At 47.5% G+C, this 25,681-nt stretch overlaps 1 protein-coding gene across 1 annotated transcript in view; it reads right to left on the bottom strand.

The window, feature by feature from the left end:
- LOC133761774 (chromatin remodeling regulator CECR2) overlaps positions 1-4,960 on the bottom strand; it is a 151,660-nt gene extending 146,700 nt beyond the window's left edge. Inside the window, exon 1 of the mRNA XM_062194571.1 lies at positions 4,835-4,960. Coding sequence (XP_062050555.1) covers positions 4,835-4,960 — 126 coding nt within the window. The remainder of the gene's footprint in view (positions 1-4,834) is intronic.
- Positions 4,961-25,681: the final 20,721 nt, after the last annotated feature.

Below are 25,681 nucleotides of genomic sequence, written 5' to 3'. Positions count from 1 at the left end.
ATACTGGTTAGGATACCCGTGGACCCTATCAGAGTACTGGGGTTCAATGTCCAGTTCCAGCTCCTGACCCTAGCTTCCTGCTAGTGCAGACCCTAGCAGGTAGCCCCATCATGGTGGGCATTTGGGGAGTAAACCAGCAATGGTCGCTCTCTCTCCCTCTCTCTCAAATAGTAAGTGAAATTTAATGAAGAAAACAGAGGCTCTTCTGTACCCTCCAACAAGTAACAAAAATAGACTTGTACTGTGGAACTCAGCCACTACTTACAGGTCTCAGCCTCCATTTTAAATAATAAAAACCGAATAAAAAGCAAGCTGATATAGCAGCAACAGCACAGATTTTGGTATCAAAGACACAAAGATCTAGGTGAGAGTCCCTGTGCACACTACTTAGCCTCTCTAAACTTTCAGTTTCCTCCAGAGTAATCTCACATCATGGTAATGGTTAAGGACCACTAAGGACAGAAACTAACATTTTGAAAATATACAAAATATTATACAAAAGTCATTTATCATTTTGTTACTTTTCCCTGTCCAAAGTCACAAAGTCAGTGGTATTTTAAATACAAGTTTGCTAACTAACTCCTACTCCAGTGAGTAGTGAATCCCCTCATCAGGACCAACTTCTTCATCTAGCTGCTGATCTCTTCCAAAAAAAAAAAAAAAATCAATGAAAGCCAAAAATAAAGTGCTAAGAAGTATACACAACACATCACAAAATCTTCTACAGCCAATTCCAGGCCATCAGGTTCAAGAATTGCTAATATGATGGATGTACATATAAATTTCTCACAATGATTTGAACCTCTTGATTTTTAACTAAATACATGCCTTGATGATCCTGATTAAGAGGCTGGATCCAAGCAAGTACCAAGAGCAGAATTCCAGAATCTGAGCACTGCCCCCTGACGATCATGTGATCAGGTAAGAGACTTTACCACAACAGGAAAAAGACACAAGGAAGGCAAAAGAGCAAGCAGTGGGAAGCAGGAATGGTGGAAATGATAGATTATTTTGATCATTCTGCTATTAAACAAACCATTCAAATACTTTTACATGATCATTTTCAAATAGCTACCTAGAGGCCCTCGCTAGTCCCATACCCATCATAATTAACACCCAACCAGATTGCTGAAAAGCATTCTCCCCTAACCTGGCTAGGGAAAAACCCAGTAGTAAATCTTTGGGGGAGGCTAATTAACCATTCTTTGTTTCCTCAAAGCTGGCCAAAATTAAGCCAACCTAACCAACTAAAACATTAAACAATTATAAAATACTTGACTTAAATGAAGTAGCGTATAATTGCTGGTTCTGAAATATTAACAGATAATCTTCTGAGGTAAAGGAAGCCAACTGTGAATTTGATAAGCACACAATAGGTGCTTAATGATGCTAAGTACTGAGTAGTGAATATTGTTTAGCTATCCTTCAATCTCCTCATCTGAAAAATAACCTATGGCTCAAATACATTGTGAGCATATCTGGTAATTTTGAAATATACTAACAGCTTTTATCCCTGAGTGGCAGGATACAATGTTAACAACTTTTACCCTGAAGTGATGCTTATGGGTGACTTTAATTCTTATCTATATTTTCTTGTAATCTTCTTTGACATAATGTGTATGCATTCATTTTAAAACCAGAAATTTTGAGTAATTTCAAGCATTATTACCATGTACACATGATGATTACAGACCCTTCGTATTTGTGGGGGCCCTTACTGGAAGACAGCAACATACAAATCCTTAAACATTTCCTAAAGCCAACAAATCAAGCATACTGACTGTTCTGCCAAGCAAAAAGACTTTTTTGCATGTAAAAATAAAAATATCCTTGCTCTGGGGTCCAGTTCTCTGAATGGGATGTCTTGACCTCTTGCAGATCTGCAGCCTGAATCCTCCAGGCCCTTCATGGACCCATCTGAGACACTGCCAAGTCCTTGAGGATCCTACTTCCTAATTTTCTATAGATCCATGGGTTCACCCGGCTGGTCAAAGGTAAAATGAGATCTTTCCCACCGTTAAAAACTAGTTGTCCAGAAAATAACAGATACCCAACTTCTATTTGGTACTATTCATAATTTGTAGCTCTTAAAGTTATAGTATATTAAGATTGTACAGCCTGCCTGCACATGGTCTACCAGGTACAACTCAGCATCAGAGCTGTTTTTTCTTTTGGTAAGGGACTTTCACTGCATCATAAAGTTTAACCAAGAAACTATTTCTAAAACAATTAAATTTTTAAAGTCACCTAAAAAAAGAAGTTTATATTTAGAGAATCAAAATTCAAAGTTTTTTCAGTAAATTCTCAACTGTCAATGAGTCAAAACTTCTTAAAAATTTAGAAAAAGTTAATTTTAAAATTTTCAATTTTTGATAATACTAACAATCTGAAGTGAAAACTTACACTAGTCATATCAAAACACATCCAACAGGAAAAGTTATACAAGATCTGTGGGGTGAAGGTGTGTGTGGGGGGGTTAGTACTATTTCTTATCTATTTACTGAGCAAGTCCAAATAAATTGAGGGGTTCCTAAAATATGAACATGATAGAACCCAAATATTCACATGCATTTCTAGTAGCACGTATTTTAAGTGAGTAATCAAAATAAAGAAAATCATTTCAAACAGCCCTAATTCTTCACTACGTAAACTACAATGAGTTTTCATTTCTGTTATTCAGATAAACCTGACCTCTAATCAGCTTACATTTCCTTTAGGAATCTAACCACCTAACACTTAGAAACTACAGTTTTACTTCCGAGAACAGAAAAGAAGTTTGTTTTGTTTTGTTTTTCCTATAGGATAGGCTAGATATGCCGTAAGTACTTAAGGGGGGGGAAAAAATGAGCTGCCTCTACTTTTCCATCAAGAAAATGGGAATATATGGATTTCAAAGGACAACTATTTCCCACAGTATTTTAATCCCAGCATCACCTCAACTTTACTAGCCTGCAACTTAGAAAAACGTCTAGGGGGAAGGTTGACCAGCACCCAAGATGGCACTGTCACAAACAACACTTCCCACAACAGCCACCATTTTGAGAAGCAGGATATATTCACGATACTCACGATTTTATACCAACTAAAAGAAAACGCAGGGCATCAAAGTCGTTGTTAAGCATCTTAACTTTCAGGATTCCCAAATCTTTTCATTTCCATGGTCTGCTTCTCTTCTTTAGTCACTATAACCTGCTGTCTCGTGAAAATGTTTATTACAAACACTCCGCCTGTTAAAATCACGTTCAAACTTTGAAAGCAAACGCTCTGGTGTAGGGTGCACTGCCCAAGTTATTCCATCTTCCTAAAATCTGGAGAAGCCTATGATTTAATCGCCTTGTTTTAATCAGCTCAAGGAACTGGCATTCGCCAAAGCCAGCCAGTGGCCCTACTTTATCAGTCCACATTCCTCTTCACTCCTTCATCCCAACCCCTTTGATCTTTTTTATTTTACCGATTTCATTAACGCTCTAAGGGCAAGTTCCCACACTTCATTTCTGTGAGAAGCACATGATATTTCAGGACAACACGACCGAATCTAACAATATAAAAGTGAGGCAGAGAATTTCCGAGCAAACGAACGAAAACCAACCCGAAAATGGCAGAAAGTAAGATAAGTGGGGGTGGGGAGGCAAAAAACCATGGATCGGCTCCTCCAAAAGAGTGACCCTAATTTTGATTACTCCACGGACGAACCCTCTGGCAGAATTGGAAACAAAAACCGGCACACAGTTCCCATTTACCTTTGTCCAACGGCAAAAGGTGGTAAGTCACCACACACAACCTGCCAACCAACCCATCAACCATTTCGCCCCCTCTTCCCAAAAATAAATAAATAAAATAAATAAAAGGAAGGAGGATGCTGCCGGAGCTGGCTGCTCGCCGTGGCCGTCGTGCGCCTTCCGGTCCGCACACTCCCGCCACCATCCCTGCCACCCGGACCCTCCAGTTTTAGTTCCTTATCACAAAGCCCCAGTGTGAAAGCACCTTCGGCCCGGCCGAAAAGCCATCCCTTCCCTCCACGCTCGCCCGGGGGCATAATGGTGGCGAGGCCAACTCAAAGAGTTCCCGAGCTGCCGCAATAAAGAGTGCCGAGCGGCGCGAGGGGGAAAGGGGGCTGCCGGAGAATAACGGGAGTCCCAAAGTTTCCCTCCGCTGCCGCCGGCGAGGACTCGGCGCCCAGCAGACGCCCCCGCGGGGAGCGCCCCTCGAGATCGGGCCCCCACCTCCGCCGCTCCGAACTTCGCCCGAGCGGCCCCGAGAGTCGCTCGGGTGCGGTTGCCCTCCACGCGCCCGGCCGAGCCGGACGAGCCCTCTCCCTCCCCCACCGGCCCGGGCCGCCGCCCAGCCCCGGGTCCGACCTAAAGCCAGCGCCGGCGCCCCCCGTGCGGCCGCCGCACCGCGTCCCCGCCCGGGGCAGCTGGCTCGGCGCTTCAATGGCCCCGGCAAGGGAGCGCGCGCTCGCTCCCCACCAGCCGCCTTCCGAGAAGTCCCGGGAGAACCGCCCGGTCCCGCTCCTACAAAAGCGCTCCCTCGGCCGCTTCCCTCGCTCTGGCCGCCCGCCTCGCCCCTGCCAGCAGCCGCGGCTCGGCAGTGCGGCCGCCCGAACGAACGTCCCGAGCCCGGCGCCCAGCGCAGAGCCCGAGCGGCCCCGCCCGCCGCCCGCCCTTCCACCCCGCGCGCCCGCACCTCCGAGTCCTCCTCCCGGCTCCGGACTCCCGGCCAAAGTCGCTCCGGCCCCAGCACCCTCCTGCCCCGGGCGCCCCGAGAGGACACAGGGAGAAAGGGGAGCGGCGCGCGCCGCCTCGCTCGCCCGCCCCGCGCGGCCGCCGCTCACCTCGATCTCGAAGTCCGGCAGGCGGAACGCGGTGCGAAAGAGCGAGCAGAAGTGCGCGATGGCCGGGACTTCCCACCAGGAGCGGAGCTCGCCCAGCCCGGCCGCGCCGCCCTCCTCTGGGCACATCTCCCGGCCGCGGCGGCGGTGGCGGCGACCCCGAGCTCGACGCGCGCCTCGGCGGCCCCCACGCTGCCGGCGCGCAGCTCGCTCGCCTCGGACTCCCGCCGCGGCGCAGCGCCTCAGCGCCTCAGCGCCTCAGCTCCTCTGGCGGGGGCGGCGGCGGCGGCGCGGCGGCGGCGGCGGCTGCTACTCCCGCGGCGGCCGCTGCTCGGCGTGAGCATGGGCCGAGGGCGGGCGGGGGCGGCGGGGCGGCGGGGCGGGGGCCCGAGTTACTGAGGCGGCTGCGGCTCCGGCTGCCGACCCGGTCCGCGCGCTCGCCCCATCCTGCGGCTGCGGCTGCGGCCGCCCCCCGTCCCATACAATATAATCGACTCTCGGCCGAGGAAAACAGATGGGGCTGGGGGCGGGGGCCGGGGCCGAACAGAGGGCCGGGGGGGAGGGGCCGCCCACGAGGAGGGGGCGGGGCTGCCGCTCGCCACAACAACAACCCCCGCCCCCGCTCCCCACCCCCAGCCGGGACAGCTGCATTGGAGCCGGAGGGGGAGGGGCGGGGAATCGGGCCCCCGAGGGGGAGGAGTGGTGTGCCTTGAGGGGAGCAAGGTGCGTCCCCCCAAAACTGCTGAGAACCGCACTTCGTTTCTCAGGTGTTGGGCACGGCGGAGTTTGATGACTTGCGAGGGAGGACAATAAGGGTCTCTTCTGCCCCCCCCACCTGGCCTTAGTGGTCGCGTCCTTTTTAAAGGGCCCGCTGGGTGGTGCTTTCGACAGGGGCTAGATCCAGAAAACGTGCACGTGTGGGAGTTGAGTTATTATGGTGTTGAGGGGAGCGCAGGAGAGGGACTGAGTGTCTACGCTAGAAATACGAGGTCAGAGAGATGGAAGTGGCTTCCACCTGTGCCTTAGCGCTTTTATTCCACACGAGAACGGTGCTTGAAGACGCTCGAAAGTAGCTCTTTGCTCCTACGAAGAGGGTGGTGGGGCTGGTTAGGCTGGAACCGAGTAGGACAGAGACTGGAGTGCGGCGGGAAGGGTGGGGTAGGGGGAGGCACCAATCAGCAGCCAAGCGAACAGAGGACACCCCCCCAGCCCCCAGGGAATGGACACGTGTGACCTCCCAGAAGAAGTCGGGCTAGGAGCCCTGCGACTGACCACGGCCTGGAAGAGCGCGCACAATGTGTTAGGACGTGGGTTGGGGGTGGGGAAGGGGATGGGAGTAAGAGCTAAGGGGTTGGGGTCTGCGGGGGGTGCAGACCTGCTAGTCGGGCTGAGGGGCAGGGCTCCGGCTGCAGCCGGCCCAGGTGTGTGCTTTAGAAATGCTAACCGCTTCAGGACGTTGGAATTTACCCGAAGGGAAAAAAAAAATCACCTCAACCGCCGACTGGAAGTTTAGAAAAACTACCTTGAGTGCCCAGATACTTGCTTGGGTCTTTGGTGCTCCCTAGTCTCGGAGGGCCTCAGCTGGGCTGCCCCCACTGGCGCGCTCGCTGAGCGACAGGCACGACGCCGTGACTGCCTCAGACATCTGCTACCTGTGAGCTGTGTGGACAGTGGCCAGCACGTGAGGAGCCCTGCGGCTGCCGAGCCCGACTTGGGGGTGGTCTGCGTGTTCCCCTCTACCCCAGCCCCCTCTTTATTCTGATCATTTTCATCACCTCAGATATTTACATATTTAAAAATTCTCAAAGAAAATGTACCAGTGTTCGCGTATGCAAGGATCTCACATCGTTTCCTAACATCTCTCTCCCTCTCTAGGCAGAGAAACAGCTTAAAAGTTTGTTCTTTCATTACTTGGAACTCCTTGATGTTTTAAAATGCGTCCTCAAATTCTACCGTGTGTTTTAATCTTTGTTTAAAAAAAATGAACGGACATCTAAATCCTCCCAGGGAGCAGAGGCTGCGTTTTTGGATGTCGGTGAAGCACAGCTACTCTGGAGAGATGTGCAAAGGGCGTCTGGCCGCTGTGGCATTCATCCCGATTTACATGTTTCCTGGACTTCCGTCACTAGATCCTCTCCTCGACTGTGACTGCTGTTCTTCACGTGTTTCTGACTGTTCTTCCCCGCTCCTGGTTTTTTCTGGTTGTCCATGTGTCTCCTCCGACCTGCCTCGCGTGGGCTTACCTGGCCTCAGGGCTGGCGCTGCTAGCCAGGCTAGTCGTCACAGTGCCTGGGAGGTTAACAATACCGGGAGGCAGAAGGCGAGAAGCCTGGTCACTCTAGTTAACTGCAGCCACCCACACCCACCACTCCCCGTGGGAAGCCTGCGCCATTGTCCTTATCCTTCCTTCCCAGGTCCTGGAGCTCAACAAAGCTGTCCTGGACCTGCAGGTGCCCCCTGGTGGTGGTCAGAAATTTGTCTCCCGGTCTCGTCCCCTCGGCTGGATTTGCGTGGCAGTGTTGGTCTGGTGTTGGTCTGGTCAGTACTTCACACCTATCTCCCTACATCATTCTCTGACTCTGATTCAGACTCCATAGTTTTCTCCTGATTCCTCCCTGGCAGGCTCACTCCTCTCCACCCCAGTCTTTGCCTAGCACCTGGGACTTTCCTAGCCCCAGGAGCTGAGGTGTAAAGTATATTGGGTCTGGCTGTACCTCTATATCTGAGGGCCCTGGGTTTCAGCTCCAGCTAGAATCTCATGTCTCATGAGATGGTCTCATGTCTCGGACCCTTTGGAATTGATATCCTGAATATTTAATTTTAGCTCTTTTTTCCCCAAACATTTGAGAGACGAAGAGAAGGCATTCCTATCCACTGGTTCATTCCTCAAAAATCTCAACATAACCAGGGCTAGACCTGGCGGAAGTCAAGGACCGGAAACTCAGTCCAGATGGGTGCCAGGAACCTGACTGCTTGAGCCATTGCCTGCTGCCTCCCAGGGTGCACCTTAGCCAGAAGCTGGAGACAGCAACCAGGGCTGGGAGTTGAAACCAGATACTCTGATGTGGGCCATGAGTGTCTTAACCACTAGACCGAACATTGCCCCAATGCTTTGAACATTTGCCTCACCATTCCCCTTGGACTTAACGGCCTCAAATCAATTTCCTGGACTCATTTTCAGCCTAGTCTAGAATCTACATGAATGACCCTTGTAGCAGGAGGTTGGACACTTGCTCTCCTTCCTTTCTCCCTTTGAGACCTCGTAGTAGTGTCTGCTTGGCTGCTTCTTGCTTGGCCCGTTCTTTTGCCTTCTAAACACTAGTTAAATCTCCTTCCTTGGAAACACACACAGCTTCTGCCTTTTTCCCTTTCTTGAGCCAGTGTAGTAAACTCAGATGACCTTGAACTACCTAGAAAATCTTTCAGGTTCTCTACAACCTGCAGTTCCATATCCTCTTCTAATTAACTGTTTTCCATTAAGAAGAAAAAAAAAAAAAAACCAATTAGTTTGGTTTTTTTGTTTTGCTTTTAATGTTGCAAAAATATACTTCCCATGCAAAATGTGAAGTAATTTCAGCTCTTGCCAGATTTATATAGATTCCTGGAAGATGAGTTGCAAATACTAGCTACCTTTTTATAACATTGTTTCTTTGGGAAATGCCTTGGGAGTTCCACAAGATCAACTGAAAAACTTGTAGCCTGGTTGATTTGAACTTTGGAAGAGATGAGACAAACAGAAATGGCTTCTTCCTTCACCATTGCTAACCAAGACTAGAACCACTCATACAATTGTCTGTCTACAGTTTTTCACTTCTTTTTAAGTGTGCTTTCTCTCCCTTAACCTGCCAACCAGATGTGGATACTCCTTATTTCAGTCCCAGGATCAAACTGGAGCTAGAACAGAGTACAACTGTTGGGTTAGCACTTGTTTAATATCTACAATGAAGTCCAGGTGCCTCACAAATTCTTAGCACCCCTTCACACATATCCCTGCTTTTCTCATTAGAGAGTGATGTTCCATAATGTCACTTTCCCAAAGAGGGCTATCAGGCTGACTTAGAACTTTAGAAAGTGAATGAAGATTAGTAGTCAGGAAATTTTGGTTTTCTCTAAGAAAAGGCTTTCTCTGTACCTCACCTGTGATAGGAAGGGCTCGAATTAAATGATACCTAAATTCTATCCTTTTACCTTTAAAATAAAGCCAGAGTGGAGATCTTCCCTCTACTGGTTTTCTCTCCAAATGCTGCAACAGCCTGGGCTGGGCCAGGCCAAAGCTGGGAGCCTGGAACTCAATCTGGATCTCCCACGTGGGTGGCAGGGCCCAAGCCCTGCTGGAGTCGGAAGCCGGAACCCAAAGCCAGGCGCTCGTTCACTGGCTTGCTCCATCTTAACTGCTACACAAGAGCTGGCCCAGCAGGTGTTCTCATGCTTTCCAGAAACACCTGGCTGTGGCGCCCTCCCTACAAGCGTTCTTACTAAGGCAGTACAGTGCCTATGAGTCACTTATCAAGCACTCCCTTAGGCTACCTGGCTTTCATTTATTTTGAAGTTTACTTAAACCATTTACTATAATTCAAGTTTGTCTTGTCTTCTTCACTACATTGGACTTTTCTGGGGAGGATCCTCCCTGATTTGTACCATTAAATGATTAATTTGATTATGCACTGATGATTTAAGTCATGGCAAAAAATCAAAAGAAATCAGAACTTCTTTAAATGTCTGGGATGGGACTTTCCTTCATTCCTCCCATGCCATTCTACTTTTTCCCTCATGGAACTCATTCACTCTCCCAGCCTTGTAAGTCATGCCTTTCTCAGTATTTTGTATCCCTTGTTGGAGTCCCTAGATTTGAGTCCCAGCTCCAGTGTCAATTCAGCTTTGTGCTGATGTATACTTGGGGAGGTAGGAGATGGTGGCTCAAGTACCTGAAGACCTGCCACCCATGTGGGAGACCCAAATAGAATTCCCAGCTCCTGCCTTCAGCTTGGTCTACCCCAGCTGCTATTGGCATTTGGAGCAAGAACCAGCAGTTGGAAAATCTCTTTCTATTTTTCAAATAAATAAAGATAAATTTTTTTAAATATTCTTTTTTTAAAGATTAATCTTGGCTGGTGCCGTGGCTCAACAGGCTAATCCTCCGCCTAGCAGCGCCGGCACACCGGGTTCTAGTCCTGGTCGGGGCACTGGATTCTGACCCGGTTACCACTCTTCCAGGCCAGCTCTCTGCTATGGCCCGGGAGTGCAGTGGAGGATGGCCCAAGTGCTTGGGCACTGCACCCCATGGGAGACCAGGAGAAGCACCTGGCTCCTGGCTTTGGATCAGTGCAGCAGCTGTTGGGGGGTGAACCAACGGAAAAGGAAGACCTTTCTCTCTGTCTCTCTCTCTCACTGTCCACTCTGCCTGTCAAAAAAATAAAAATAAAGATTAATCTTTATTTATTTGAAAGGCAGAGTTACAGAGAGAGAGGGAGGGAGAGAGAGACAGAGAGAGAGATCATCCAATTGCTGGTTCACTTCCCAAATGGCTACAATGGCTGGAGCTGCGCCAATCCAAAGCCAGGAGCCAGGAACTTCTTCCAAGTCTCCCATGTGAGTGCAGGGGCCCAAGGACCTGGGCCATCTTCTACTGCTTTCCCAGGCCATGGCAGAGAGTTGGATCAGAAGTAGAGCAGCCGGCACTGCAGGCGGTGGCTTTACCCCCTAAGCCACAGCGCCAGCCCCAGGAACAGCCACATTTCAGTGCTGAATTCATTCCACATGGTTAATATAAGGTCACCACAAAACACACCAAACGCTGCAGTTAGAGGAAAGGTTTATTGTAGGGTGAATCAGCCCAATGGGCCGGGGTGGGGGGGGGGGAAGGTGAGAGAGGAAGAGAGAGGAAGAAAAGAGAGAGAGGAGGAACAGGTCCTGTTAAGCCTTGTTGGGGGGGAGCGGGCAGGCAGGGAAGTAGGAGCAGCAAATCCCATTAAGATGGGGTTGGAGCTGACAATGGTGGTTGGGCCGAGTGGTCACCTGGCTTCCAGCAGGGGGGGGGGGGGGGAGCTAGAGCCTAGGATGGTATACAGGGTATAGGTAGTGCCACAAATAAGACAGCGCCATTTTACTAACAGTTAGTGGCTACCATACTCCTATTAGACAGTGTAGGTCTATAGTAACCAAAATGACCAGTACTCGCTTTGTCCTGATAATTACTGGTTCTTGACCTCTCTTCCCTTTGTTTATTTTAATTATTTAGAATATTTATTTACCTATTCAGGGAACTGGATCAGAAATAGAAAAAGAACTCAGTCCCAGGCACTCTGAAATGGCTGTAGACATCCCAAGTGGGAGCTTAACTAACCGTGCTACAATACCTACATTTACAATTTTTTTTTTTTTTAGTATTTTCATCTGCATTTATTTAGCTATAAATAAAGTGAAAAATTTTCTCTTTTTTTTTTTTTTTTTTTTATTTGAAAGAGTTATACAGAGAGAGAGAGAGAGCTCTTCCATCTGCTGGTTCACTCCCCAATTGACCTCAGCAACTGGAGTTGCACCAATCCAAAGCCAGGAGCCAGGAGTTTCTTCCAGGTCTCCTGTGTGGGTGCAGAGGCCCAAGGACTTGGGCCACCTTCTTCTTCTTCTTTTTTTTTTTTTTTTTACAGGCAGAGTTAGTGAGAGAGAAAGGTCTTCCTTTTTCCATTGATTTACCCCCCAAATGGCTGCTATGGCCGGTGCGCTGCGCTGATCCGAAGCCAGGAGCCAGGTGCTTCCTTCTAGTGTCCCATGTGGGTGCAGGGCCCAGGCACTTGGGCCATCCTCCACTGCCTTCCTGGGCCACAGCAGAGAGCTGGACTGGAAGAGGAGCAACTGGGACAGAATCCGGCATCCCAACCGGGAATGGAACCTGGGGTGCTAGCGCCGCAAGCGGTGTATTAGCCAAGTGAGCAGCTGCGTCAGCCATTGGGCCATCTTCTTACTGCTTTCCCAGGCCACAGCAGAGAGCTGGATCGGAAGAGGAGCAGCCAGGACTCGAACCAGCGCCCATATGGGATGCTGGCACTTCAGGCCAGGGAATTAATCCACTGCAAGACAGCGCCAGCCCCAAATGTTTTAACTGTATTTGAAAAGCAAAGATATAGAACAGAGACTGACAGAACCTCTCATCAGCTGGTTCACTCCACAAGTGACCACAAGGGGCTAGGCCAGGCCAAAGTCCGGAGTCCAGAATTCAATCCAGTTCTGCCACCTAATTTAATACTTGATCAATTAGGCAGGGACCTACTTGATCCATCACTGCTGCCACCCAGGGTACCCATTAGCAGGAGACTCCACCCAGAGTGGAGAGCTGAGCTCAGGCACTGCAGGGGATGCAGGCATCCCAAGCAGCCTCTTAACCAGGTACCAAATGGCTGCCCCTTGACCTCCTCTTAAAGGCTGCATGGCTTGAGGCAGCATCTCCCAACTTAACCCCTGTTAAGAATGCTGATTTTGGGCTGGCTTCACGTCTCAATAGGCTAATTATCCACCTGCGGTGCCGGCACACCGGGTTCTAGTCCCGGTTGGGGCGCCAGATTCTGTCTCGGTTGCCCCTCTTCCAGGCCAGCGAGTGCAGTGGAGGATGGCCCAAGTCCTTGGGCCCTGCACCCACATGGAAGACCAGGAGAAGCACGATGGCGCTGGCTGCAGTGCGCCAGCCACGGCTGCCATTGGAGGGTGAACCAACAGCAAAGGAAGACCTTTCTCTCTGTCTCTCTCTCTCTCTCTCACTGTCCACTCTGCCTGTCAAAAAAAAAAAAAAGGATGCTGATTTCTCTTTTCCCTGGCGCCTCCGAGACGACCAGCTGCTTCAAAATGAAGCGGAATATCTCCTTCCCAGCCTCTGGCTGCCAGAAACTCCCTGAAGTGGACAATGAACTTAAACTTGGTACTTTTGATGAGAAGTGTATGGCCATAGAAGTTGTGGCTGGCATTCTGGTGAAGAATGGAAGGATTATGTGGTCCGAATTGGCACTGGGAGTGGCGAACAAGGTTCTCCCATGAAGCAAGGTGTCCAAACCTCTGGCTGGGGCCGACTCCTGTTGAGTAAGGGGCATTCCTGCTACAGACTAGGGAGAACTGGAGAATGCAATTGCAAATCTGTTTGGGACTGCATTATCAATGTCAATTTGAGTGTTATCAACTTGGTTATTGTAAAAAAAAAAAAAAAAAAGAAAGAAGAAAAAGAGAGAAAAATATTCCTGGATTGACTGATACCGTGGTGCCTTGTTGACTGGATCCTAAAAGAGCCAACAAAATTCTAAAAACTTTAAAATTTCTCTAAAGATGATGTACGCCAGTATGTTACAAGAAAGCTCTTAAACAAAGAAAGAAAGAGGGGCCGGCGCTGTGGCATAGTGGGTAAAGCCGCCGCCTGCCCCCATACGTGCGCCAATTTGAGTCTCAGCTGCTCCACTTTTGATCTCTGTTATGGCCTGGGAAAGCAGTGGAAGATGGCCCAAGTCCTTGTAAGGGCCCCTGCACCCATGTGAGAGACCCGGATGAATCTCTAGGCTCCTGGCTATTTGCGGAGTGAGCCAGCAGATGAAAGACTTCTCTCTTTCTCTCTCTCTCTCTCTCTCTCTCTCTGCCTCTCTCTAATTCTGCCTTTCAAATAAAATAAATAAATCTTGAAAATAATTAAAAAGAAAAAAACAAAGAATGCAAAAAACCTTTGTTTTATTTTTTTAAAAAGATTTATTTATTTATTTGAAAGTCAGAGTTGCACAGAGAGGAGAGGCAGAGAGAGAGAAAGGTCTTCCATCCGATGGTTCACTCCCCAGATGGCCGCAACAGCCAGAGCTGCACCGATCTGAAGCCAGGAGCCAGGAGCTTCTTCTGGGTCTCCCATACGGGTGCAGGGGCCCAAGGACTTGGGCCATCTTCTACTACTATCCCAGGCCATAGCAGAGAGCTGCATAGGAAGTGGATCAGCTGGGACTTGAACCAGTTCCCATATAAGATACTGGCGCTGCAGGCGGCGGCTTTTACCTGCTATGTCACAGCGCCGGCCCCAAAGAAACCTTTGTTTTAAAGATTGTTGTACACTCCGGTGCTGTGGCACAGCAGGTTAACTCCCTGGCCTGAAGCACTGGCATCCCATATGGGCGCCAGTTCAAGTCCCAACCGCTCCACTTCCGATCCAGCTGCTGGCGCAGCTCTGGCTGTTGCAGCCATCTGGGGAGTGAACCAGTGGATGGAAGACTTCTCTCTCTCTCTCTGCCACTCCTCTCTTTGTGTAACTCTGACTTTCAAATAAATAAATAAATCTTTTTTTTTTTTTTTTTTTAAAAAAAGCTTGTTGTAAAGCCCAGGATTCACCATCCAATTACTCTACGCATCCTGCAACACCAATGCCAATAAACTACTCTAAGGAACAAGGAATAGGCTGCTCAACTTTTGGCCAAGAGAATGAAGAAGGCTAAAGAAAAACACCAGGAACAGATGACCACATGATATAGGCTGTCTTCTCTGAGAGTGCCTACTTCGAAATCTGAGTCCAGTCAAAAACAAGGTTTAATAACAACAAATAAATAAGATTGGGATTTCAGGGGAAAAATAGAATACTGATTTCCCTAACTAAATCCCAGCTCTTCCCCTGGGACCAGCCCGTGGGGCTCCTATATTTCTATCCCCTCTGTGCCCCCCATAGTGGTCTATAAGTAATTGGTCATAAGAAAATGTAGATAGATGTGTGGGTGTTACTAATCTTTAACATTCACAGAAAACACTGTCTCTTTTGATCACAAAGCCTGTAGTATCATTTTTAAAGTGTAGGCCTGCTTGTGATTACTATGTAACCTTGTTAGCCAGGAGATATTAAGAGGGCTCTTCAGACTTTCGTATAAACTTGATTTTGTATTTCCACTTAATTTCTCCACTGTACGGTGATTTCCGTAATGCGTTTTGGGATTGTTTGCCTTGACCCTGATCTTCCGCTTGCATTGCATCCCCCATTTGGTTCCTGTTTTCATTATCATCGAATTCTGTGCACCGCTTCATGTTGTGGGGCATCAGGCTAAGTTGTGAACAAATGAAATTGTGCAGCTATACATTCACTAGTTTTACTTTAAGGCCAACAACACAGGGCACACACGGGCAGTGATTGAGCAAAAGGTAGATCCTAAAGGGATTAAATGAAGTTTCCCTTTCTCATCTCACCATTGCTTATCTGTATGTCTCCTGTTCCAGCGTCTGTTCCAGCTGTCTCTCCAGCTGCCGTGGGATGAAAGCTTTCACCCACCGCAGAAAACTGGTCATGCTTGAAGATTCTGCAAAACAAGTTTGAGAGGTAAGAGTGGGTTCCTAAAGGATGGACAGACCCTTGGTTGTGGTTGGGCAAGAAGATGATAGAGACAATGATAGATAATTTATTCAGAAAGGGTCAGAAAGCTTTACAACGAAAAACAAAACAAAAAACAAAGTATCTAAGGATTTTCTGCCAGTAAATGCAGGCCAGAAATTTCTTTGGTTATCCACATTCATTGCACTATATGTAAATGTCCCCCTGTTTCCAGAAATTGCTGTAGGCGTTTCTTCTGTTATCTCTTGTAAAGCCCAGATTGATGTGGAAACACCCTCAAAGGGAACGCTCTCCTCTCCACCTGTCTTCACCTTCCCTCAGAGCCTCTTAAGAGGAACAGGGGCTCTCATTACTGTGAATTGTGAGGCCTTCCTCAATGCCTTCATAACAGGGCTGCTAGGGAGGGAGTTCTCTATTCTTGCCCTTAAGACGGGGGATTTGTTATTGCCACTGAAGCTCAGTGTCAGACTTGAAACCCTCCTGAACCAAGAGGGAGCCTCCTGGCTTCTGTGCGTCTGCTTCAGCCAGCCTGGACCAGAGCTGTGGGCTGCCTGGGAAGGCCCACTGTGTTAACAGAGAATGCACCCTTAAGGGAGATGATTGCAAATATTAGTGAGTTTACCATTCAGTGGGTGAAAATCAAAAGGAGGCCAAAGGAGTTCTTTCTATCCTCATTTAGAACTGGGCTCCTTGCTTGATTTTAGTGCTTGCCAAAGAGTTCTTGTTCAACTCTAGCCCACAGCAGTGCCTAAGAATTAGCTCTCCCACTGCCCCGGGTTCTTCCCAAATTCCTCTCTGAATTCCTGGAGTGTCCAGCTCTGGCTTATCTTATTGTGGCATCTCCTCTTGTTCTTGACACCAGGTCAAATAGCTTTGTAGCATCTCAATTCTCGGTGCCATTCAGAAGATGGTGAATCTTAATGAGTTCGTCCCTAATCTCTTTTCAAAGGGGCTACAATCCTTAATTTCTCCAACTTTCTTTTTAATTATTTTAGTTCCTTGTGTCACTTCTGTGGCTTCAAACTGTCCCTACTCAGTTTACAGGTCACATGATTTTGCTTGACAAAGTGCCCAAGGTTGTTGCGTACATGTGGCCTCAAACTTCTAAGCTGGGCCCGAGATGTCTCTCTGATTTACTTCATTCAGAAATATAGAAATATATGTTCAGGTAGAAAATCTAGTCTCTGGCCTCAAGGAGTTTCTTTTAAAAAAAAAAAAAAGATTTATTTATTTGAAAGTCAGAGTTACACAGAGAGAGAAGGAAAGGCAGAGAGAGAGAGAGAGAGAGAGAGAGAGAGAAAAGAGAGAGAGAGAGAGAGAGAAAGTCCTCTATCCACTGGTTCACTCCCCAATTTGGCTGCAATGGCCAGAGCTGCGCCAATCCGAATCCAGGTGCCAGGAGTTTCTTCCTGGTCTCTCACATGGGTGCAGGGGCCCAAGGACTTGGGCCATCTCCCACTGCTTTCCCAGGCCACGGCAGAGCTGGATCGGAAGTGGAGCAGCCATGATCCAACCAGCGCCCATATAGGATGCCGGCACCACAGGCGGCAGCTTTACCCACCATGCCACAGCACCGGCCCCAAGGAGTTTCTAATACAAGCAGTAAAACAGTAAGTTTGACAGCATAATATTGACTATAAGTGGAATAAATGATGCTGAAATTATAAAGAGATGTTGGATATATTCTAGTTGAATTGCTCCTTTTAGAGATGAGTTCAGAGAAGGAAAAATTTAGCATTTGCAAGAATGTTTGTGGGAGGCTCCATGAGAAAGAGCTCCCAACAGCTGGTGCACTCCCTAAATTCCTGCAGCTGCCAGGACAGAGCTGATCTGAAGCCAGGAGCCAGGAACTCCATCCAGGTCTCCCATGCGGGTGGCAGGGACTCAACCAGTTGAGCCCTCACCTGCTGCCTTGCAGGGTGTGCATTAGCAGGAAGCTGGAGTCAGGACTTGGGGATGGCTGCTGAACCCAGGTGCTGGCTCCACCATGAACCTTGGTCACCCTAACTAGCATGTTCATTGCTAGGCCAAATTTTAACCCAGGAAAAGGGGTCTTGAATTGGCGAGAAACATGATTGGCTATCTTTATTCAAAGTTTAAATGCACACATGAAATTTTATTGAGTTTAAACCCAATTAATTTAGAAAAAACTTTTAACCTAAAGTGATACTTAGTAGTGCTGAGCCGCCCACGCATAGTAGGGAAAGCAATAAAATGTAAAGGCAAGAGCAGTGTACTAGGATTTGAAAGTCCTGAGGTTCTGGTTATAGTTTTAAAAGCAAACATTTTCAAGCTTTTGACCTAATTAACATGCCACTTGGGATTTCTGTATTCTATATTGAAGTGCCTGGGTTTGAGTCTCAGGTCTGCTTTCAATTCTAACTTCTTCCTTATGTGTACCTTGGAAGACAGCAGGTGATAGCTCAAGTCTTGGGGTCCCTGCCACTCACTTGGGAGACCTGGATTGAATTCCAGGGTCCTGGCTTTGGCTTGGCACAGCCCCAGCTATTGTAGGCATTTTAGCAATGAACCAGTATATTGAAGAAAGATCTCTCTCTCTCTCTCTCTCTCTCTCTCTCTCTCTCTCTCTCTCTCTTTCCCTCTCCCTTTATATATATCTGCATGTGTGTGTCTGCCTTTCAATAAAATAAATAAGGGGTTGGCAGTGTGGCACAGTGAGCTAAACTGCTGCCTGCAATGCTGGTATCCCATGTGAGAATGCTCTTTCAAATCACAGCTGCTCTTCTTCCAATCCAGCTTCCTGCTAATGTGCCTAGGAAAGCAGCAAAAGCTGCCCAAGTACTTGGGCCCCTGCCTCCCTTGTGGGAGACCTGGGTGGAAATCCTGCTCCTGACTTTGTCTTGGCCCGGTGCCATCATTTGCAGCCATTTGGGGAATAAACCAATGGATGAAAGACCTCTCTTTCCCTCTCTCTGTCTCTCCCTTGCTCTCTATAACTCTGCCTTTGATATAAAGAAATAAATACTTAAGAAATAAATTTTTAAAAAGAAACATGCAAACACACTTTCTAGCTAAAGCCTAGAGGGTGAACTATGGAAAATACATTGATGTTATCAATCCATTTGCAGGGGTTGGATGTTTGTACCTCAAAACCCACAACACATGGTACAGAGTGGAACCTTTTTTTTTTTTTTAAGGTTTATCTATTTATTTGAAAGACAGAGTTACAGAGAGAGAGAGAGAGAGACAGACAGAGACAGATCTTCCATCTGCTGGTTCACTCCCCAAATGGCTACAACAGCAAGGGCTGGGCTAGGCAGAAGTCAGGAGCCAGGAGGTTCTTCTGGGTCTCCTATGTGGATGCAGGGGCTTGAGCACTTGAATCATTCTCTGCTGCTTTCCCAGGTGCATTAACATCAATCTGGATCTTAAGTGGAGCATCCAGGAGTTGAACCAGCACCCATATGGGATGCCAACGCTGCAAACAGCTGCTTCACTACGCTGCACCACAACTCCAGTCCCAGAGTAGAACCTCTTGTGGCATCTCTGGTTGAGGCTGAAATAGAGAGGACAGACTTATTCAAGGTAGGTACTCATAGGATTTCCAGTGATTAATCAACACTGGTAGAAGAATGAGAGATCATAGGAACCCAGATTGAGTTCCAGGCTCCTGACTTCAGCTTGACCCAGCTCTGGCCGTTGTGAGAATTTGGGGAGTGAACCAGCAGATGGAAGATCTCTGTTTCTTCCTGCCTCTCTGCCTTTCAAATAAATAAAGGTTTTTATAAAACAGTATAAATGATTTTCTGTATATGCTTATCCATAATTGGGACAGGTTATGAAAGAAAACGAGATTAATAAAAGGGAAAAATGGTATGCATTGCATTTTCAAAATTAAGGTGTTAGGTAAAGAATATTGTTATACAGAGGCTGGCTAACAAGATGGAGCACAGAAAAGAATGGAAATTAGAAATGTATCGTGATTTCATGGTCCAAAGATGCCCTTAAAGGGCTTCGGAGTCAACATCCCGTCCACTGAGGAACTCTTCCCACACCACCTCCAAGGAGATGTCTCAGCCAATGATTGTAGTTTTGATCAATTCTAATTACTCAGAGAATCTTCTTTTATGTTGATGTGATATCTGCCTCTCTGTAAATTTAACTCATTGATCCTTAATTTAAGAACAAGATAAAAAAAAAAAAGTAGTACTTTCTCTTTCCCCTAAGAGCTGCCTGATGGCTCTAAGATTTCTCTTTCCTAAGTCAATACTCCCAGTTCATTCATTCAATATATATCTGCTCACTTATTCAGCACAGGTCGCAGGTCTGAGCTGTTCACTATTGTATTCCTTACACTCAGAACACAACTTGATTATAGTAAATCAAGCCAAAACCAAACCAAAAATTATTTGTTGAAGGCCTTTTCCCTGCCTTGTGTGGCACGTGGCTCCAGATCTAGATTTACAAACTTCAATAAACCAAGGTCCATGTACGACAGCAAGGAAAGCCTGGAGAAGAAGGCAAACATGTAAATCAAGGGTTAGAGTTTTAAGTGTGGGCACAGTGGGCTATGGAGCCCAGCTGAAGACTGTGGATGCTTCCCAGGGAAGAAGATGCAGAGTGGAGTTTGAAGGATGTACTGCCACCTGGGTGGAGAAGAGGGAACCAGGAAGACGGTGGCATAAAACAGCTGAGTAGGGGCCTGAAATGTGGTGTAGTAGGCTAAGTTTCCGCCTGTGGTGGCAGCATCACAAATGGACACCAGTTCGAATCCCAGCTGCTCCTCTTCCACTCCAGCTCTCTTTTGATCCAGTTCTCTGCTTATGGCCAGGGAAAAGAGTAGAAGATGGCCCAAGTGCTTGGGCCCCTGCACATGGGAGACCTAAAAGTAGCTCTTGGCTTTGGATCAGCCCAGCTTCCACTCTTACAGCCATTTGGAGAATGACCCAGTGGATGGAAGACCTCTCTATGTCTGTAACTCTAGCTCTCAGATAAATAAATAAAATCCTAAAACAAAACAAAAACAGCAGAGTAGTCAGAGCACCTAGTGTGGAGCATTTCTGTTGGTTGTAAAGGGGTCTGGAGCCACAGTGTGAAGAACTAGTGCTGCTAAATTCAGAGTTGAAGATTTATGCTAAAACATTTGGTAAGCCATTACAAGATTAAAAAAAAAAGATTTATTTATCTGAAAGTTGGAGTTATACACAGAGAGGAGAGGCAGAAAGAGAGAGAGAGAGGTCTTGCATCTACTGGTTCACTCCCTAGATGGCTGCAAAGGCCAGAGCCGGGCCGATCTGAAGCCAGGAGCTTCTTCCAGGCATCCCACATGGGTGCAGGGGCCCAAGGACTTGGGCCATCTTCTGCTGCTTTCCCAGGCCTTAACAGAGAGCTGAATCAGAAGTGGAGCAGCTGGGACTCGAACTGGTGCCCACATGGGATGCTGGCACTGCAGGCAGCAGCTGTACCAGCTACGCTACAGCGCCAGCCCTGCCATTACAAGATTTTAAGCAAAAGGATTATATAAATGCTTTTTATTGGTCAAAAATGGTCAGAATTTTAGAGAATGGCTTGAAGAAGCGAAGGGAACAAATAGGCTAAAGACAGAAAGGGTAATATTGAAGTCACAAATACTGAATTCAATAATTCTGGGAAGAAGCAATGAGGCCCTAACCTAGGGCAATAGCAGAGGGAATGGAGAGAAGAGGATGTGTAGACAATATTGTGGAGTTAGAAGTTTCATCAGGGTCTGGCTTTGTAGTGCAATGGGTTAAGCTGCCACCTGCAACACCTGCATCCCATGTGGGTGCTGGTTCAAGTCCTAGCTGTTCCAACTCCAATCCAGCTCCCTGCTAATGGGCATGGGAAAGCAGCAGTGGATGGCCTGAGTACTTGGGCCCCTGCCACCCATGTGGGAGACCTGGATGGAGCTCTTGGCTTCAGCCTGGCCCAACCTCAGCTGCATTTGGAGAGTGAACCCTTTCTGTCTTCAGCCTATTTGTGGATGCAAATCTGTGTGTGTGTGTGTGTCTGTAACTCTTTCAAATAAATACATATCAAAAAAAAAAAAAAAAAAAAAGAAGCTTCATTAGCTCTGGTGACCGACAGTGCTTGAGAACAGGATGTCTAAGTGATTTGCGTGACGGAGCAAGGGATGCTATTGCATCCTGAAATGAGGAGTATGGCTTTGAGACAAGCATGTTCATACACAGTAATACTGAGGCACTATGAGCCATCCAGCTCAACACACAGACCAGCAGTGTGTGTAAGACAGCCCTGACCCAGCTTCAGCCATTATGGGCATTTGAGTGAACTGGTGAGTGGAGTGCTTGCTCATTCTCTCTCTGCCTCTCACACAAATCAATTAAATAAATATCCTGTTCGGCTTTCTCAAGGTTCTTCTTGTGATTGTACTTTAAAAACAACACAGAAGCTGGTTTACCAATGCACAGTTCAATAGTAGTTTTTCTTTCCCTTGATATATGATAACCACATTTGGTTTTTTGGAAACACAATTTCTTTTACTCAGAACTTTGCAATGGTGAGGTTTTTTTCTTTTTTTTTTTTTAAGATTTATTTATTTATTTGAGAGGCAGAGAGGGAGAGAGGGAGAGGGAGAGGCATAGAGAGAAAGAGAGAGAGAGGGAGACGGGGGAGGGAGAGGGAAAGGCATAGAGAGAAAGAGAAAGAGAGAGAGAGATCTTCCATCTGCTGTTCACTCCCTAAATGCCCTCAACAAGCAGGGCCAGGCCAAGCCTAAATCAGGAGCCAGGAACTCCATCAAGGTCTCCCACATGGGTGGCAGGGACCTAAACACTTAGGCTGGCATCCACTGCCTTACCAGGTGTATTAGCAGGGAGCCGAATCTGAAGTGGAGTAGCCAGGACTTGAACCCCCAATTTTTAAATAGACTCTCAGGCTAATGGCTCCTCCCATTACTTTTCTGTACTTTATTTTTGGAATCTGATTACACAATCTTACATTTACTTTCTGGCAATGACCCTCTTAACTTGCACTAAACAGGCCTTCCGTGCTGTTAAAATAAAGGTGCCATGTGTTAAGATTGTGTGGAGAATGTAACAAAGTTTCAGAAAAGCTTTTTTTATTTTTATTTTTTGACAGGCAGAGTGGACAGTGAGAGAGAGAGACAGAGAGAAAGGTCTTCCTTTGCTGTAGGTTCACCCTCCAATGGCTGCCGCAGCTGGCACGCCGCGGCCAGCGTACCACGCTGATCCGAAAGCAGGAGCCAGGTGCTTCTCCTGCTCTCCCATGCGGGTGCAGGGCCCAAGCACTTGGGTCATCCTCCACTGCCTTCCCGGGCCATAGCAGAGAGCTGGCCTGGAAGAGGGGCAACCGGGACAGAATCCGGCGCCCCGACTGGGACTAGAACCTGGTGTGCTGGTGCCGCAAGGCAGAGGATTAGCCTAGTAAGCCGCGGTGCCAGCTCAGAAAAGCTTCTTAAGAGAGGACATAGAGAAGAGGATGCATTGTTATTGCTGGAGAAAAATCATGTTAAATGAGCTAACAGGCTCTGCTGCAGACAATTACGGTTTTTCAGACTCATCTGGGTCCTGAGGGGGCTTAGACTCCTTTGCTGAGCCCTGCACCCACTGCTGCTATTCTCCGTTGCTGCCTCTGAAGTCAAGGCCCTCCTTGAGCCCAGTCGAACCCTCTCTCTCTCAACACATATCCTTAAGTGCCGCTGAGCAAAGAGTGGCAGCAGTGATGCTGTCGCTGACCTCTATCCGACCTTACCTTTCAACCCTGTCTGCCTAGACTCTGCACAAGGCCCCACTGTGCACCTGAGCGCTCGCTTCTGACTCCGTTCCTTTCCTTGAGACTCCGGACGATCTGAACTCTGGAAAATAACATTCACAGAACAGGAAGTACAGCAAGATGTCTATAGCGATTTTCTCCAGGACATTGGAGTGGTCTATGATTTGTATTATTATTATTTTTTAAAGATTTTATTTGTTTATTTGAGAGGCAGAGTTACAGACACACAGAGAGGAGAGACAGTTCACTGTCTGGTTGGTTCACTTCCCAAATGGCTACAATAGTCCGAGCTGGGCTGATCCAAAGCCAGGAGCCAGGAGCTTCTTCTGAGTCTCCCACACAGATGCAGGGACCCAAGCACTTGGACCATCTTCTACTGCTTTCCCAGGTCATAACAGAGAGCTGGATCAGAAGAGCAGCCAGGACACGAACCTGGGATGCTAGAAGGAGGCTTAGCCTACTGTGCCACAGGACCAGCCTGGTCTATGATTTTTAAATAAACAAATGTGATCCTTCTCCATTATAAAGGCAATATATGATGGCATGTAAATTATGTCTAAAAAAAACCTGATTAAAAAAAAAAGTAATACATGGCCCCAGCTTAACAATTTGTGGTCTTTCCTCCTTGGACTAGTTTTTGAATCTCTTAACATTTCAGTTTACTAATCTATAACATAGGCAAAAATAATACTTCATACCTTTGTTGCGAAGATTAAATGAGTGAAATATTCCTAGTATGTGCTGATCATTATTTTTTAAGTCCCTAGAGTTGGGGGCTGGTGTTGTAGCACAGCAGGTTCAACTGGCATCCCAGCTGCTCTGCTTCTAATCCAGCTTCCTGCTAGTGCACCTCAGAAGGCAGAAGAAGCCGCTGCATGTACTTCAACCCCTGCCACTCCCATGGGAGATCTTAATGGAGTTCCTGGCTCCTGGCCTTGGCCAGGACCAGAGCTGGCAGTTGTGGCCATTTGGAGAGCAAACTAACGGAGGCAAGATCCCTCTCTGTCACTCTGCCTTTCAATTAAACTAAAATAAAGTAACTATTAAAAAAAAAAAAGATTAAAAAAAAAAAAAGGCCGGCGCCGTGGCTTAACAGGCTAATCCTCCCCCTTGCGGCGCCAGCACACCGGGTTCTAGTCCCGGTCAGGGCGCCGTATTCTGTCCCGGTTGCCCCTCTTCCAGGCCAGCTCTCTGCTATGGCCCGGGAAGGCAGTGGAGGATGGCCCAAGTCCTTGGGCCCTGCACCCGCATGGGAGACCAGGAGAAGCACCTGGCTCCTGGCTTCGGATCAGTGAGATGCGCTGGCCACAGCGGCCATTGGAGGGTGAACCAACGGCAAAAAGGAAGACCTTCCTCTCTGTCTCTCTCTCACTATCCACTCTGCCTGTCAAAAAAAAAAAAAAAAAAAAAAAAGATTAAAAAAATAAAATAAAATAAAAAATAAAGTAACTATTATTATTAAAGAAATGTAGTAGACATATTTCCTCACCCTGGGCTGTATAGCAACTGATGTCACACTTCACAACCTTCTTTCCACCTTGACAAATTTCTCAAATATTTTGTTACGATTCTGTGTCACCATTATAAGTGAAAAGATCATCTTAACAATTTTCAAATTTTTATTTATCTGAGAGACGGATAGACTTATTTTTATAATGCTTTTATTTATAAAAAGGGAACACATTTCGTGTATTTCATATATACAACAGATAGAGTTGTTAAAAAAAAAAAAAAAAAAAAAGATTGGCCGGCGCCGTGGCTCAACAGGCTAATCCTCTGCCTAGTGGCGCGGCACACCAGGTTCTAGTCCCGGTTGGGGCGCCGGATCCTGTCCCGGTTGCCCCTCTTCCAGGCCAGCTCTCTGCTGTGGCCAGGGAGTGCAGTGGAGGATGGCCCAAGTGCTTGGGCCCTGCACCCGCATGGGAGAGCAGGAGAAGCACCTGGCTCCTGCCATCGAATCAGCGCGGTGCGCAGGCCGCAGCGCACCAGCCGCACCAGCTGCAGCGGCCATTGGAGGGTGAACCAACAGCAAAGGAAGACCTTTCTCTCTCTCTCTCACTATCCACTCTGCCTGTCAAAAATAAATTTTAAAAAAAATTATTTATTTGAAAGCCAGAGAAGGAGAGACAGAGACAGAATCTTCCATCGCTGTTCACTCCCCAAATGCCTCCAAGAACCCAGGCTGGGCTAGGCCAAAACCAGGAACCAGGAGTCTCTTTCAGGTCTCCCACTTGGGTGGAGGAACCCAGGAACCTGGCCATCTTCTGCTGCTTTCCCAGGTACATTAGCAGGGAGCTGGATCAGAAGCAGAGAAGCTGAGACTTGAACCCGTACTCATATGGGATGTTGGCTTAACCAACTGCACCACAATTCTGGCCACAAGCAGATAGACTTTTAATAGAAGTGTAATAAGCACATACTAATTGTGGAGAATTTAGAAGTAAACTAAACAAAATATACAACAAAATGATCTCTAATCCCACTCTCAGAGATAACTGGTATTGAGAAATTGATGTATTTGCTTCTAGTCTTCTTTACATGAGCTTTTTTTTTATGATGTATTTATTTATTTATTTGAAAGGCAGAGCTACAGAGAGGCAGAGGCAGAGGGAGAAAAAGAGAGAGAGAGGTCTTCCATCCACTGGTTCACTCCCCAGAGGGCTGCAATGGCTGGAATTGCACCAGGAGCTTCTTCCAGGACTCCCACATGGGTGTAGGAGCCCAAGAACTCAGGCCCCGCAGCTCACTAGGCTAACCCTCCACCTGTGGCGCCGGCACCCTGAGTTCTAGTC

Source organism: Lepus europaeus, chromosome 6 (assembly GCF_033115175.1).
Source record: "Lepus europaeus isolate LE1 chromosome 6, mLepTim1.pri, whole genome shotgun sequence".
NCBI classification, from domain to species: Eukaryota; Metazoa; Chordata; class Mammalia; order Lagomorpha; family Leporidae; genus Lepus; species Lepus europaeus.
The sequence above is the reverse complement of the archived record's forward strand: the minus strand, read 5'-3'. Positions and strand labels throughout refer to the sequence as shown.